Raw genomic sequence first — 16805 nt, 5'->3', positions numbered from 1 at the left:
TGAATCCTTTTTTTTCTGTAATTCATGAATTATTCTTATCATTTTACTGTGTTAAAATATTGATGTATTTTTCTTTGAATATTTGTGTTTTATAGTTTGAAATATTTTACTAAAAAGTCCAATCTAGGCACTAATAACTAAATCATTTCTAAAAATTGTAAAATGTCTATTGTGCTTTGTAAATTTACAATTTGTCACATTATCTAAGCAGTAACATGGTTGTTTGATTTGTTGTATCAATAACATGGCTATATATTGTTATAACAGAATAAAAAAAAAAACTAAAAAAATGATGAAACAGTACTTAAAGCAACAAGCATGTAAAAAAACAACAAGTTATATGAACTAATGAAGAGATGGTTACACATGTTTTAATAATTAATTTGGACTATAAATACAGTGGAATTTAATGTACAACAGACAATAAGACAAATTAAATGAGTGAGTAGAAAATTCCAGTTACAGAATAATAACGTTTTTTCCTTTTTTTGTGTGTAAGCAGCATGAGACTTAATCTAATAGTTCTAAGTATGAGGCTATATTTAATCAGGACCCACTGACAACATCAATGAAATCTTCTCTCAGTGATATTTATAAATGTTTAAGATATAGTAACTTTGACATCAATGATTCCACCTCGAGTTCCCCTGGTTATAGTTCACAACATCAATAATCATTTTAGTTCAAGAAAGATATTAAGTAAGTTACATTCAACAAATGTACAGATAAATTACTATTCATTAATGAACTAATTCATTTACTCATAATTCCTAGTGACCCTACTATAAACAGAATGGTTAGCACCAGTTATAAAGTGACATAGTTAGAAATCATGGATCACCATGATATCTCTTAGTTCTTTCCCACCGTGACAAAAGAGCTTATCAACCTTATTATTTAAAATAGTTACTGTTTTTATTAACTGCTTGAGAGATATTAATGTAAAGCAACTACACAGGCAAAGTTAGAGTGCTTTTGTTTAATGATAAAAACTATATTTCATATAAATTGTTCCATCTTAGAAACATTAAAATCATATTGATCAACATTTGAATGTGTAATAAAGCAACATAAAGAATACCCCACACATAAAGTATAAGAGCAGTGCTCACTTTTTACACAGAGTGAGGAGTCATTTCTATTTGATTACCACTTACCATTTACCAGTTACACATTTATGTCTGCACACTTAACACATTAAATTTCAATCAGAGAAAGCTAAGTACTTAAAATTAAAACAACAAACCAACCTAGACATCAATGTAGTTAATGATGTATATTTCTCTTACATATCTACTTATAAAGATTGGAATACATTGTTTCATCAGTTGGGAACTTAAATGTTAGCAATATTTTTGTCCATAATTCCAATAATATATCTTGAGATACAGCCAGCTTAGTAAACTTAGGTTAGTTCTAAAATACATATATTAAGTTAACAGTGCAGAACAATCTCTATACCAGAAGTATAATGATATAAAATAATAAAAAAGTGTAATGACATCAGATAAATTAAATAGTTTGAGCAATACTGTTATTGAAAATAACAATAAATAATAATACAGAATACTTTACTTTGGGAACACAGAAACACTGGCATGAGCTATTGTCACAGAAGTACATTTCTTGGAGAATATCATCTAGCATTAAATGCCCTATGACATAATCAATAAGCTATTCTGACTATGTCACAAAAGACAAAACTTTTTACTAACGTATTTTAGTGTAGTAAATAACCAAATAACTAGCATTGAGCCTTTAAGCAGCATGAGCTATATAAAAGCAAATTCTCTAGTAGCTTCAAAATTCACCAGTTGGAAATTTCAAAGTTCCTATAAAATGCATGTGTACACTTTTTTCATTAAACATTTAGCTTTGATAAAGCCATGTGATAGTCATACCAAATACCATCCCATTACATGGATGATATTTAATATCTACATAATATAATTATATAATTTCTTCACACTTCTGATAAAGCTCATGTACTATAATAATCAGAATATTAAAACACTTTTGCAACTAACACAGCCAAAATTTAAAAATTGCAAAGACACTGATATAACAGTTATAATATATAACTGAGAACTGATTAAAAATGTTTTGTTATTTACAAAAATATTTTAAAACTACTTTTTAATTTTGATATGCTACCTTGAGGTTCTGAACAATCAACAAATTGACCATCAATATGCCAGCGAGTGGTGCAGCTGTCACAAACAGTCAAAACACGCTTAGCTTCTCTGTAATTCTGACACTCAGAGATATCAGGAGTGACATCACAAGGCTGTACCTTTAAATCAGAAGAAATAAAACAAATACAACCACCTTTATATTCAAATCTTTCCAATTCATTGCACAATTAAGAAGTTTATAGAAAGTTAAAAGAGTATTATTAACTGGTGGTAAATCTTTACAACATATGAAAAGAAAAACAGAATCTACACTCTGAAAATTAAAAAATGGACAAAAAAAATTATTAAGTCGCAATAAACTTTTGCAACATATAAAAGAAAAACAATATCCATATTCTAAAAGTAAAGTGCTTAACTTCCAAAATAGAATGATAAAATAATTAACAAAGATGCATTTAAAAAAACCATGGTAACATTAATTTAATAAAGTATATATACAGAATATTTTTATATTTACATCCTTTTGGTTATTTCTCATATACCTATGATTAGACATTTTATTGAACTAACCAAGCTTGTGCTCAAAAACAACTGATATTGGTTCAATGCATAATTACAAAATTACTTTTGTAAATGCAATTTTTAGAAAAGATTTATAACCACTGTTGACAGACTAGCATGTCTGTTATTTTTATTTACTGTATGTAATGGTTTCATAACCTTCACAAACTTTATAAGTAAATACAAAATAACAAAATTTTGATTTCTTATTCTTGCATGCTACCTTCTGCATTAGAAACAGTTAGTTGGATGTATCTAAAACATATTTTTAAGAGTTATAAGTTACTGAAGTTTACATTTTCATCATTTGAAAATGTGTATCTGAGAGATACACCAACAGGAGGGCAACACAACCTCCATACACAGTAACTCCCCTCAATGCACTTGCACTCCTTATAACTTCATTCTCTTATGAAACAAAATAAAAAATGTGCACCAGAGGTGGAAAGTTGGAATGTGTGAAGAAGTATGTATTGAAATACGTTTTCATTACAAAAATATAAACTTCTGAGACCATAACCTACACACACAGAAAAGCTAGAATCCCACATTGAAATGGTAGAGTGGCCATTGCAAAATGTTACCTTGATGAGCTCCCCTCAGAAAGCACCCAAAGGGGAGTCCATGAAGTGTAACATCTAATGGCAGAGGCCCTGTATGGGTACACTCCTGGGAGATTGTATGCCATCTCACCCAGCATATGCTATTTGGCCAGAATGTTATGGGAAAAAGACAAATGAACAATTCAGGGAAGAGATTTATAAGAACCTGACTATTTATTGACAATCATTCAGTGAGCCAATAGGTGTAGTGTTCACCTCCACTCTGCTGAATATATTCTACAAGCCAGACTCCAGCTGCAAGGGGAGGACACTGTAGTTATGCAGTATGGTTTAGTCTAGTGTGTGCTCACTTCAACTCTACTAATAGACTCTAGCAGCAGAGAATGGCAGTTTAATTATGCAGCATAGTTTCATATAGTGTGTGATCAGAAGAAAGGCGAAGTTTTGTTAGTTATGGTTTAGAGGGGTGACCCATAACACACTAACAGTGTCACAACAGTCCTCACTTCTAAATGTATTTTGATAAGCCCAGTCAGTTAGGTTTCTCCATGGTACTCCACCAAACAAAGGGAAAGAGGGAAAAAGAATTCACAGTTGAAAGGCCCAGAAAAGTATCAAATTCCCACTGAACTTCCAACCAGAAAAGCCTTTTACTAAATACAGCCCAATGAGTGATCATCAAACTCTATTTTAAAGCCAGCAAGCATGAGCTAGAAAAAGTGGGCAGAACATTTCCCTGATGCTGTTTTCTGGTTTTTCTCCATAATAGTCCATGAAACACAGAGTCTGAATCAGAAAATTGAGTACATATGTAAACCATAAGAATACCTTGAGTGGTCTTGCCTGCAGAACACGTGGTCTCAGAGCAGATACTGGTAGGCCAGCACAGATGGTGTGATCACTTTATGTTATCATGGTTTGATATGAATTTGGGGCAAGTATACCATGGGAGGCAACACTATCACTTGGCAGGATCCTATCAAATTAAAAACAAGTTCTGAAAAATAAACTGGACATATTCTTCTGAAAGATGAGAATGGAAATAAATAGAACTTGAAATAAATCAAAAGGCAAAACCATCATAGGGTGTAGATAAAGAGAAACAAAGTTATGGGAAGTCATCCACATGCCCACCTGTAGGACTTTGTCCAAGAGTTGAAGATAAAATGCAAGAGAATGAAATCAGTGACAAATCAAATGCAAAAATATGTGAATAATCTTTCAAGCATCCACAACTAGAGACAAACATACCTAATAAAGGAGTCAAGAAGAAGAGTGATCCTAAGATAGGAAAAGTTAATAATGGTAACCCTGAAGGGGTGAAAAGATTGGATAAACCCCACACATGAAAATGATGGGATGATATTCCTTGACAAATGGATATGTGAGGTTGAAAGGAAGTTAATAATGGGTAAAGGAAGGGGGGGTGAAAATTATTACTGAGCTGGCCAAAGAGGTACCAAAAATAGGACATGACAAAGTGTTGTGTATCAAGGTGAGTATCTAAGAAAGGTAGAAATAGGCTTATAGAAACAAATGATACCAGGCCTTGCTTAAAACATCATTTGCCAAAGCTGAATAATAAGACACAGGGAAACAGATTGTTTGCTCAGTTCAATGCCATGAGGAAATATGAAGTTACTATGAGTACAAGTGCATAGGGGTAGTTACTTTGTATTGAGGTTGTGTCACACTCCCAGCAGTGGAGGGCTTTGACTGCAGGACAATGTCATCTGTTAATGTTAAAACACATGAAATTAGGTGGGATTTGTCTCAAGGCTAGTGGCAGGCACAACCTTTAAGAAAATGCATAAGGAAAATGTTTTTTTTTTGTGTGTGAAGAGGATAATTATAATCTTAGAATTTCAATAAAATACATATTAAAGTTAGTAAAAACAAGCAAAAAATATTTATAACTTGCATTCTTATTTTTATATCCATAGAACAAAAGTAAATTTATTTGAGTTAGAAATAGCAGAACACCCAGAAAAACTGCCTCAAACTTACAAAAACTACTGTAATGCTTGTGATACTCTAGATAGATAAATTTCTTTCTATGATAAGCTGTAAATTAAACATAATTCCTAGGTGTGTCTTTTAATGTTTATTATTATCCATCAGTAAATATATATATACACACTTTTTCAATCATCATATCCAAAAATTCAAAAACAAAAGAAAAACTTTTTTCTCAGTAATTTTTAATTTACTAAGTCGAATACACACCCCATCATTAAGGTTAAATCTAAACCTCTAAGAACTGGCTTAATTTTAACTGAATTACGTTTTAATAATGGCATTAATCATCAAATTATACTAATTTCCAAAAGAGAAATCCAAGTATGGATAAAATTAATGAAAGTTTTCTAAGTATAGAGTTGAAACTTTCCCAAATATATACAAGCCCATTTAAAACATTTCTATTTATTGTACAAATTAAATTTAACTGAAGTTTTCTGATGTATATTTATGTATATATATTTACACACTAGTTAAAATTTGGGAGGAAGCACTTACAAAATGAATAAACAAATAACTAAATAAATATATGTTGCTTGTATTATTTCTTTTAAATATTTAAAATGTTCTTGTTTCCTCTCATCATGCTTCTGCACAATTCAGTGCTTCAATTACTTAACTTCCAAGTATGGAAACGAAACTCTGACTCACAACTAAGGTACCAGCAGTATAACAATGGGACATTTCATGTGTAGCACATCGAGACAATATTAAAATTCCTCCATGCTTAAGTGCATTCTGACATTATTCTCAGACAAAAATGGTTTGAAATACAAGAATTTCACATAAACACTGAGGAATCCAAAAATAATCCATATGAAGGATGGTACCATATGTTTTATATTCCCTTAGTTAATATATAAATATTTTTTAGTTCAGTTCAAAAATGAAAAGTTGTTCAAGTAAACACAATTCTTTTACTTAGCTTATTTCTAACTGTGTCAAAGATCTTTATTACTAACTGACAATTAACTGACTTTCTTGCAGGGAAGAGAGTACATGACATCCAGGAATAGAAAGCTGTCTTTTCCATCAGCTAATCAAGTAATGGATTCCCTGCCTCTGCAGTAAATCAGTGATATCTAGCAAATGTTGAGTACAATACATATAATATATGGTATTTTACTTATGCTCAAGACAATGTAATAAGTTTACTTACAGTCTCTTCTTGGCAAGGGCAGTGGGAAAGAAACATGTCAGCATCAAAGCAGAACATTTTAGACCAAACAGACTGATGAGTTGATACTGGCTGCAAATTAACAAACATAATAATAACCCCACAGACTAAAGACATAATTTGCAATTTAATAGATTAAAGATAACTTGAATTATGAAGTTCACATATGCATCAAAAATTAACTAATTTGAATATTTAAACATAATATTTCATATTCGTACAACATAATGAAAAAGATGTTGAAGTACAATCAATAATAGTTACTTCACTTGGGCCAAAATACAAGTGACTATCTTGTGTGATTAGCTACTTTGGATGTATACATTATCAAGAAATTATATTACAGGATGAACCTAACCACAGCTGAAGTATATAATAATTGTTTTCAATAAAACTTAAGAAATATAATGAAAACAGCTCCAAAAGCTAAAACACTATATCAATGAGAACATTTTATCTTGCAAGATATGCTTAATGTATTAATTTGATTGGATGTACATCACTAGCCTAGAAAACTGATTCAAAAGAGGTAATCAATGTATACTACAAATATAAAAAATTTGGTTTATTTTGGTCGAATTTTGCACATACCTTCATGAGGGCTATCTGCACTAGCTGTCCTTAACTTACGTAATGTGAGCTGTGAAATGTTCATAATGCAGTCTTTTTTTTTTTACTTATAATTTTCCCATCATTATAGCTTACACATATATAAAACCAATAATACTACGTTTTCTTTGTTAGTTTGAAAAATTATCTGTATCCTGTTATCTTTTAGGGTTACAAAATACACACACACAGTATCAAAAATTACAAGCTGAATTATAACCAGCTGGGAGAAAAACTAAAATTGTTTAAATCATTGTAGCATTATTTATTTTAACGAAATAAATGTTTAGTTTATAATATCACATACCTTAAATGATGAGAAATGAATAGTTTTATTACTCTGTTTTCCATGTTTGATTTTCCCAAAGTGTGAGCATCACATTGTCTTGTCTACTGCAACTTCGAGGCAGAGTATGAAGAAACTCTCTACTCTGATGGTGTAAAATATCCTGGAGACGTCTAGCATTTATAAGTACAAAGGGTCCTTCATAGCCACAGCTACAACCATTACGGTCCAATCTTTCCTTGTTAAAACCAAAGCGGTCATAGCCATCAACACTCAAACCTATTAAAATTAATACATTTTACTGTAACATTATTCTAACTGAAAACAAATTTAACAACACTGAGATAATTAAGTGCAGTGTCTACAGCATAATGGAAAGTGATTAGTTTTTTTTCAGTGCTAGACTACTGTGAATATGTGTATCTTGTGTGTATTCCACAGGGAAGAGTGTGCATGTGCATGTTTCCTTATAGTAAAGCCACATTGGGCTATCTGCTGAGTCCACTGAGAGGAACTGAATCCCTGATTTTAGCATTGTAATTCTTTAGACTTACTGCTGTACCAGTTGGAGACCCAGAGAAAAGAAAGAATAGTTCTATACTGTTACCAATAAATTTTTATTTATTAATGTCAACAAAACTCATGACTGGAAGAGTGGTAAAGTTTTCTCCTACAACTTCTGATAAAATAATTATGTTAAAAGATAGCCTTCTTTCTGTAAAAAAAAAAAAATCAATAAAAATAGTGTTTTCTTAATAGAAAAATGACACAACTGTCAGTATTTTTGTTCAGTGGATTACAATGTCTTAATACAAAATAAAAATAAAAAGAACAAAATTTACAAGTTAGACAAAAAAGGGTTCATTAGAGTATTCAGAAATATGTCACTTACTTTAAGAAAAAGCAATCACAAGTTCAGAACAAACAAGCTTACCCTGAAAATTAAGACAATATACATCAAGGCCATGTTCATCATAAAAATCTCCAATATCAGCTTCTATCCTTCTTCTACTATGGTCAATTCCATATCTGTCATACCTTTGTTTGTTAAACCCATAACGATCATAACCATCACAGTCATAGCCATAAATGTCAAAGCACTCTCGGTTGTAACCTAATAAATTTTAAATTGTATATAACTGAGAATTTATTACTAAAATTCACAAATTTCTAAGCCACTCAGCTTAGCTTTAAGTTCTTATATTAACAAACAAGCAAGAAACTTAAATAATATTAAGTTGAATTTGGATCTCACAATAGCAACTTTACCATTCTATAAGTACACACATATATCTTATGAAACTCTTTTTAATGTTTTTTTGTTTGTTTGTTTTTCCAGAATAAATGTGTCTCACAACATGCAAAGCCTAAGATAAATAACTGAACTTACCCCTTTTTATTTAAGCTTGAATATAAAATGAGTACAAGAGGCTTATGTACTAATAACATGACTGGATCTAAATTTCCAACTATTATACCATGTAAATCTAAGTAAAAAGGTATTTAAAAATCTTCTGGATTTGTGAAAATTTCAAATAAATCACTAATTCTGTGTGTTAAATTATCTGTCAAACAATTAGACAAATTCTTCAAAAGTTATATCGTTTTTAATGCGTGTAGTAATATAAGTGCTCATCATAAATATTATTGCTACTCTGAAATATTGTAAGACTCTTCTACCTTCAAACTGTGAGAAGCTGATAACATATAATAGTACTGATAACTGGTGAATGTTTATTTAGCTCGGAAACTTCTCCAAAAAGACATACTAGCCCTTTTAAGTTATATTACATTTAAAAACAAATTTTATTTGGCTTAAAATATATAACATTGTTATGAGCTATGATGCTTCCTCAAAATAAAGTTCATGAGAGTGTTATTTAACAAGAAAAGAAACTACTAGCTAAAAGAACATCAGACATCAATGCACAAGTGGATCACGTTTATTGATATGGTTTGAAACACAATGATATAACCTAAAGTAAATAATATCTTGTATTGCTATTAGAAACATAATGGAAGCCAGAAAGTATTATTATTTTGTGAAATTACATACATTAATAAAATATTACTGGCAAAATAAAGTGGGAAGATGAACTTATAGTCATTTTATTATTATTATTACACTGCTTCTACACCTGAATTTTTTTTATATATTATGAAACATTACTGATAATAAAAACCATATATATGTCCATACTTATAAAATAACCACAAATTCTATGTGTTATCAATATGGTTCCATGCATGAGATGACAAATAGAATTTCTTGGTGATATTCTCCTTTACTCACTTAATCAACACACATCTTGTGTGACACTTTCAAGGAAAATATATTCTTTTATATAAGGTAACTTAGTTAAAAGACATGACAAGTGTTTACTTCTCAGGACATATCTCAAAGTTTTATTTCCTAATAAAAATAACTAAATAATTGAATTGTATATTAGTGTGCAAAATTTTATTTAGATAAAAAGAAACTAAACTATTCATTATATTAAAAAAAAATTAGAAAATTACCTGTTTGGTCATATCCATATTGATTGTACCCCCTCCTATCATACCCAGCACGATTGTATCCTTCCCAATTAAAGCCATCAAAGTGATAAAGGTCTCTGTTATCATAATGTCCACTTCGGTTATATCCACTGATATCGTATCCAGCTCTATCATATCCATACTTGTCAAATCCTTGCATGTCATATCCTATATAAGTAGAATTTGGAAAAAATATTGTACATAGTAGTTCATAATCATGAGCATAAAAAAAGTACATCTTTCATGACCTACATCAAACTATGTAAGTCAACTGATAAAAACAGGTAAAAACATCTTTATACAATCATTGTTAATCACACAGGTGTCCATGCATAATAAGGGTGTTTTGAATCACAAAAGTTTTGTAAATTACAAATATTTTAGTATAGCTGCATATAACGTTTTAATAACAACAACATCATTAATACACAATAACTGTTTCATACCAAGCCATGAAAATCAATGTAACTATACCATTCAAATCATAACCATCAGGTCCAAAGAAGTGGTCAAAAGAACCATTACAAGGCTTTCCTTCTGAAGGTAAAGCATATGTGACACACATGGTTTCTTCAGAATGTACGACATCATGAGAAGCCAGGTTGAATGGAACCATGGGAGTGTCCAGATTTTCTAAGGGATAGCTGTCGTCTCCAATATTACCATGTAATTTCTGCCACTTCCAATACAGCATATCAATATAAGAATGTACTGTGTAGAACAGGGGGTCGTAAGCAGCAGCTATAAAACATAATTAATGTTGATCATACACATCTTCAGGATAAACAAAAGCAAGACAGAATTAATAGAATTATAATACATTCCATATTAATAAGCATAATTAATATCCTTATACTGGAGTTACCTACAAAAACAAAGTGAAATAAATTAAAACAACAAACTTGCTTGGAAATAAGGCAACAGTGTTTTTTTCATAACTTTTACATGCCAAATTCATAGAGACCTATCCATCCTTTTACTATTATTAGAGAAAGTACGTATTTTCAGAATATTTACAAAAAATCTACAGAAAAGCTGTATATTCGTTCCTGATAGACTAGAGGAAAGAGAGCTAGTTATTAGCACCTACCACCAAGTATTGGGATACTCTTGACAGAACACACACTGTCTCAAAATAGTTTTTATCAGTTATTTCATTGGCAAACAAAGTTTTAAACTCAAATATCAAATTAAAAAATAATCAAAACATATTACCCACTAATTAAGCTATGTTTAGTATTTACCTCAACATTTAAAATTAAAAATGTTTAAAACCAAATATATCCTACTCATGCACTCATGGCTCTTACATAAATACACGTGTGGTAGCTGTACAGCTACCTATATTGGTAAAACTACATGCCACCTAAAAATATATGCACACGAGCACATGAAAATGTCAGCAAAAAGCTAATGTAAGCTTAGTAATCCACCCGAGTCTTATATCTGATTGTGCAGTGAGAATACCAACCACCCCATACTTATAGAAAAGTTTAAAATTATCAACTCTGGAACCACAGATTACAGTATTTTTCATTAAAGAAAGCCTCTCCATTTTCAATGAGTACCCAACATTAAATAATAACATCAACTCCTCTCTGTTGTCATTAACATAATCAGTTTCAGATTCTCAGTGTTGATACTTATATTTTGAGCCTTTCTCTATAACAGTTTCTCTTAACAATATTATTTATTAAACATGTGTATGCCTCACATTTTATTGTACATTCCATAATGCTGTTACCAATTACCAATGTTCTTCCTAAACTACTGACTGAAATGAAAACTCAATGCTAATGCTTTTTTGTAGTTAAAATATTATAAACTATCTTTTTTTGAGATATTAACACTGATGATGGAATTTTTAGGAAATTCCAAAGCATCCATATTAAGAATGTTTTTGGTATTACTATGTCTTTAACATTTATTTACCATTCTTTTAAGTTCACGCATATCCCTCCCAAAACAAAAAAAAATCCTGTTTCTGGTTAAAGTGAATTTATTCATGTTATGCTTTAGCCATAAACATTAACTAAGTATATTTCTCTGGCATAAATTATTCATAAAAATTGTCCAGCCTCAGAAGAATTTCACCTTTACATATAGAGGATTATTACAAAATTAGTTGATCTATTCCAACGACCATAGCTCAAAAACTAATTCTCACAGTCCTAGTATTTGGTAGATGAGCAATGTAAAGGGTGCTTTCAGTAAGAAAAACAACTGTTACTAGGAGATTCTGATTGTAAACTTGTACAGTCAACACATTAATAATGTTTGACATGACTGTCATTCATGTCCGTTATTGCTTGACTTTTGTGAGAGAGTGTATTGTTGAATTATGACACTGTCAAATTTCCAAGAGTTTCACCTGGCTTTATCTGCTATCCATAAAATCCATTAGATACACACTAAATCGGTGACTTGAAGTGGCCTCACAAAGCAGCCAGGTGATATATGGAGACTGTGGTGACTTTCAGTATGGATAATATATGTGGATTACTCAATATCCAAAAGCATATTCCAGCACTATCATCACAGAACATGAAATGTGGAATGGAGCACTATTTTGCATTTTAACAGTTTCATTCAACATTATATTTACTCTGAAGTGCAGGAACAGTTCAACATGTATCAGAAGTATTCACCATTCACTGAGACCTAACGATTGTACTCATGCTCAATAATTCAACCCACACTGTAATTTTTTCATTACCTTTCCACAAAGGCTTATGGAGTGCCTTTTCCCTGATGACATGTCTATAAAGAGAAAAGTGAACCACATCACTTTGTCCAACAAAACGTTGCTAATCTGCACTCAAGCCAGGAACTGACATGCAAAGTTTAGCTCTTTGTGTGCTACCAGGTCATACATGATCTTTACCCTGAAAAATGCAGCCTTGTTTTTGTTACATGCATCTCCTTCCAGACTGTTGATTGTGTTAATCCAATGTGTATGGCATCATCAGTACCTCACTCCCTGTGTTGATTTCCTTCTCCAATAGCAAATTATGTATAACTTCTGCCACAACATAAATAAGTGTAGTGGTGGTAATATTTACAAGATACATGAGAGATTAATACTTTTATTTCAATGTTTTTATCAAGTTTCCATAAACCTCATTGCTGAGTAACCTTCTTCATTCATTATTTCTATGTCACTAATGTCTTACTGTTGTAGTAATTTGTGAGAGGAATTCTAATGTTCAAAAATAACCTGTAAGGAGTCATTTTTTAAAGGCAGAATGAATTCTACAATGTTTGATGTTGGTTTTATGTTGCACACACTGGTGACAACTGTTTTTTGGCACAGGTATATTTTATGCCACCTTATAAATTAATTTATCATATACTATAGTTCTCTAATGCTTATTTTTAAATTATGAACATTAGAAAAGACCAACTAACTTTATAACATCACAGTAAAGTATCATCAAGTTAAGCATATATCTCCCTTTTTTCTTCAAAGGAAAAAGATTTCATCACTTTTCACCTTACATATGGTTTTACTTAATATTTATGAAGAAGGACCTATAAAAACAAATAAACATTCTCCCCATATATAAGCATTCTCAAAAGAGGTTTTAACATATTCACATTCATTTTGTAGTACCTTTAACAGAATTTGTATAAATGTAAAATCGTAACACTATTTAAACATTGTATAAACTCATTAGATATTTATATAGTGACTGGGAGTGATAGCCTAAAATAAAAAAAATTCACACATGACTGATCTCTTCATTTTCTTACCTGCTGTCGCCAAATCCCCACCAACAAAACTGTGAATCTGAACTACTAATGACATCATACTTTCACTAAATTCTAAGAAACTGTTCCCAGCAAGAGCATGTGAAATTTCTATCATATTTGGTATCACTACTCTGGTATCAAACTGTCGCTTTAAGCATGGCCACCATGAATCTGGAGGACTCCCTCGAAAAGGGTGGTCAACAACACAATGTTGATTTCCCTCCCCATTACCACCAAAATAATTAGGTTGCCAAAGAATAGAGTTAGAAAAGTTTCCTGCATCAACTGAGACATCAAAATATGGAATGAAAACATCACAATCTATTTCCTGGATTTGTTGTTCCATATAGCGTACAAAAACTCTATGCCATGGTAAGAAGTACAAGATATCATGGGAATGCATGATATGAGACATATAAAGGTCCCGGAACTTTTCCCAAATGTTTTCAGGTCCAGACAAACGAAGAAGCTTCAGGGCATTTTGAAATCTTCTAATTTCATCTCTGGTCATATCCCTCATTTCCTTTCGAACAACAAGCTTTGTACACCTACAATGTTGTATTAAAATCATATATAACAAAATTCAAACATATAAAACAACTAAATGTAAGCACAAAAAGACATTTGAAAATCAGACACCAAATGACAGTTAAGAACATAAGGACAAGCACCTGGCTCATGATTTGTTAGTAGGAACATAAAAAAAAAAATATGTTACTGAGCTAATACAATTAGAAAATCCAAGTTCTTCTGATTTATAACCTTCATATATAACATGGTTTGCTTAGTTTTACTATAATATTAATAACAGTTATAATTTTTCTATACTCAAAAATGTATTTCTGACAGGTGCTTGCCTCTATTCACAAAATTACCTATTCTCATTTAGTGCTGCCTTCTATGTGCAAATTTGTTTACCCATGCCACAAGTCTTACATTCTCCCCTACTGGAACTGCAAGATTCCAACATGTTTCTCATCATGTATCACCTCCTCACCAATAGGAGCTTATAACTTCTGATACAGTACCTAGTTCCATTCACATGATTAGCCAGAATCCACATTGATATGAGGGAATGACAAGAAGAATCAACCAGGTGTCCAATGGATACCCCTGTAAATGAAAGATCCAGATTTGAAGACCAGAAGAGGGGAAATACACCACTTCTGAGCTTAGTATATTCTTTGTCCAATTGTGGAATGTGTAAGATACAAGAAAAGAAAATTGGAGGAGCACATACAACTGGGAGAGAATAAGGCAGGAATGTGATCCTAGCCATAGAGATAAAATGTAACTCAATCCCACAATGATAAAGGTGGATAAACAAAGGATGCAAACTGAGGTGGAGAGTTGCTATGGCATGGCAGATAATACTTGGTAAGTAAACTATGTAAAAAACATGCCTGCAGTATACCAACATCTGCACAAGGATAGGAGAAGGGTCAAACCACCTACACTTTAAGCCCAAGAACTGAGGGATGGAAAAGCACTCCAATTCCCAGACATGACACAAAAATTAGCTCTGAGATATCAATCCAATATTGAAAGGATGTCTATCATATGCAGTCAACTCCCTCAACCTTGAAACAGACTGAGACCATCTAAATGGCAATAATATCCCCATAATAAAGAATGAGGAACAGCCAAGGACAGAACAACAACAATCCCATGTACCACTACTGTGACCCACAGCATAGATAGAGGTAATGAAGGAAGGAAGATGGACAACCCAAAACCTGTGTGAAAACTTATAGTGATTGGTTTGCTCTAAATCTAAAACCTGAATGAGGGAAAGCAACATCCATAAGAGAGTAGAATGAAGGCTTCCAAATGAAGGGATGAAATGCTTTCTGACCTCTTCCTTTGTTGTCACTGGTTATCATAAATAGGAAGATATCACTTCATCTACACCTGCTGAACATCACTGCTATACTCTGTAACTAAATGATTATTGTGTGGAACTCATTCAGAGGAGTGCCTCCATGGTTAATCACCCCAACAGCTTGGAACTTGAAAGTGGTAAAGATTCCCATACTCCACTCAAAGAATGAAGGGTAACAGTATGGTGAGAAGTCCAGAGGAACATGATCACATGAGACAGTGCAATGGGTAACCACAAAGCCTTACTTTGAAAAGCATACCATATTGAGTTATTCACTTCAAGCACGACAAGAATGGACAGTAATTCCCTTCTCCTTTACCTATGCAGTCCATGGGTGGTATGATAGAGGATGAACATGTTTATGAAGCCAAAAATTGCAAGGTCATAAACATGCAAGAAATCTTGTGGAATACCCCATCTAAATGGTGAGTATCCAAAGCCATGAAAGATAAAGCACGAATCAACATGGCTGGACAATACAGATTTCGAGTTGAAGAATATCTGGTCAGGCACTACTCACCACAAAGCAAGATCCATGTGATAAAAAACTAGAAAGTGGTTCCTCAAAAGAAAGTATGAATAAAAACTTACCACTTAGAGTTCCACCAATGTCTAAAAATTAGCAATAGGCGGTAGATGAAACCCTAAGAAAGAGGAAACCACAATATGATGAAGATAGTGGGAGATGAATGTTCTGGGTGTGGAACACATAATAGTTCGTAGAATCTCATCTACTTGACAATAAAGACAAGAAGCAAGGTGTCAGATCCGATGGAAGGATACGTAGAACTAATTACAGAGAAATAGGGCCAATTTAATCAAAAGATGAAAAGGGTAAAAGGTGGAAGAATCTGATGGAAGAGGCCTGTCCAAAAATAAATAGCTATAAAGGTATACCCCTGAAAGAAGTTGTATGAGCAATATAAAAACAAAGAGTCTTGACCAGGCACAGAAGCCTATCTGGATCCAGGTGAGAGTAAAAAAAAGCAAAAGGAAGAGAAGGAACCACCATTTCAAAATGCTGAGGTCTTCATAAAAATTTGGGAAGCAGGACATGTAATTGAGTTTGATGAAAAAAGTAGGGAGAAAGTGGAAAAGGAACAGAATGGGAGAGAAGCAATTACTGTAACCATGGAAACCAAGGCTTAAACGACCAATAAGGAACTGAAGAGAAAATTAAAAATGAAGTAATCGGATGGGTGGATATACCCAAAGATACTTATGCGACCAATCAACTGCCAGAGCCTAGAGATGAGGTGTAGTCAACCATAATAGAAGTAGC

The 16805-nt window shown here is 32.2% G+C and overlaps 2 protein-coding genes across 2 annotated transcripts in view; both read right to left on the bottom strand.

The window, feature by feature from the left end:
- Window positions 1-7509, bottom strand: part of LOC143235197 (kielin/chordin-like protein) — a 114537-nt gene extending 107028 nt beyond the window's left edge. Inside the window, 3 exon segments of the mRNA XM_076473127.1 lie at window positions 2155-2293; window positions 6438-6527; window positions 7372-7509. Coding sequence (XP_076329242.1) covers window positions 2155-2293; window positions 6438-6494 — 196 coding nt within the window. The 5' untranslated portion in view covers window positions 6495-6527; window positions 7372-7509.
- Window positions 7510-14051: 6542 nt separating this feature from the next.
- LOC143235195 (kielin/chordin-like protein) overlaps window positions 14052-16805 on the bottom strand; it is a 52452-nt gene continuing 49698 nt past the window's right edge. Inside the window, exon 9 of the mRNA XM_076473126.1 lies at window positions 14052-14189. The gene's annotated coding sequence lies outside the window, so the exon portion shown is untranslated. The remainder of the gene's footprint in view (window positions 14190-16805) is intronic.

This window comes from Tachypleus tridentatus, chromosome 12 (genome assembly GCF_004210375.1).
Source record: "Tachypleus tridentatus isolate NWPU-2018 chromosome 12, ASM421037v1, whole genome shotgun sequence".
Classification (NCBI taxonomy): domain Eukaryota; kingdom Metazoa; phylum Arthropoda; class Merostomata; order Xiphosura; family Limulidae; genus Tachypleus; species Tachypleus tridentatus.
Note: the sequence above shows the minus strand (reverse complement) of the source record. Positions and strands in the feature narration are given on the sequence as shown.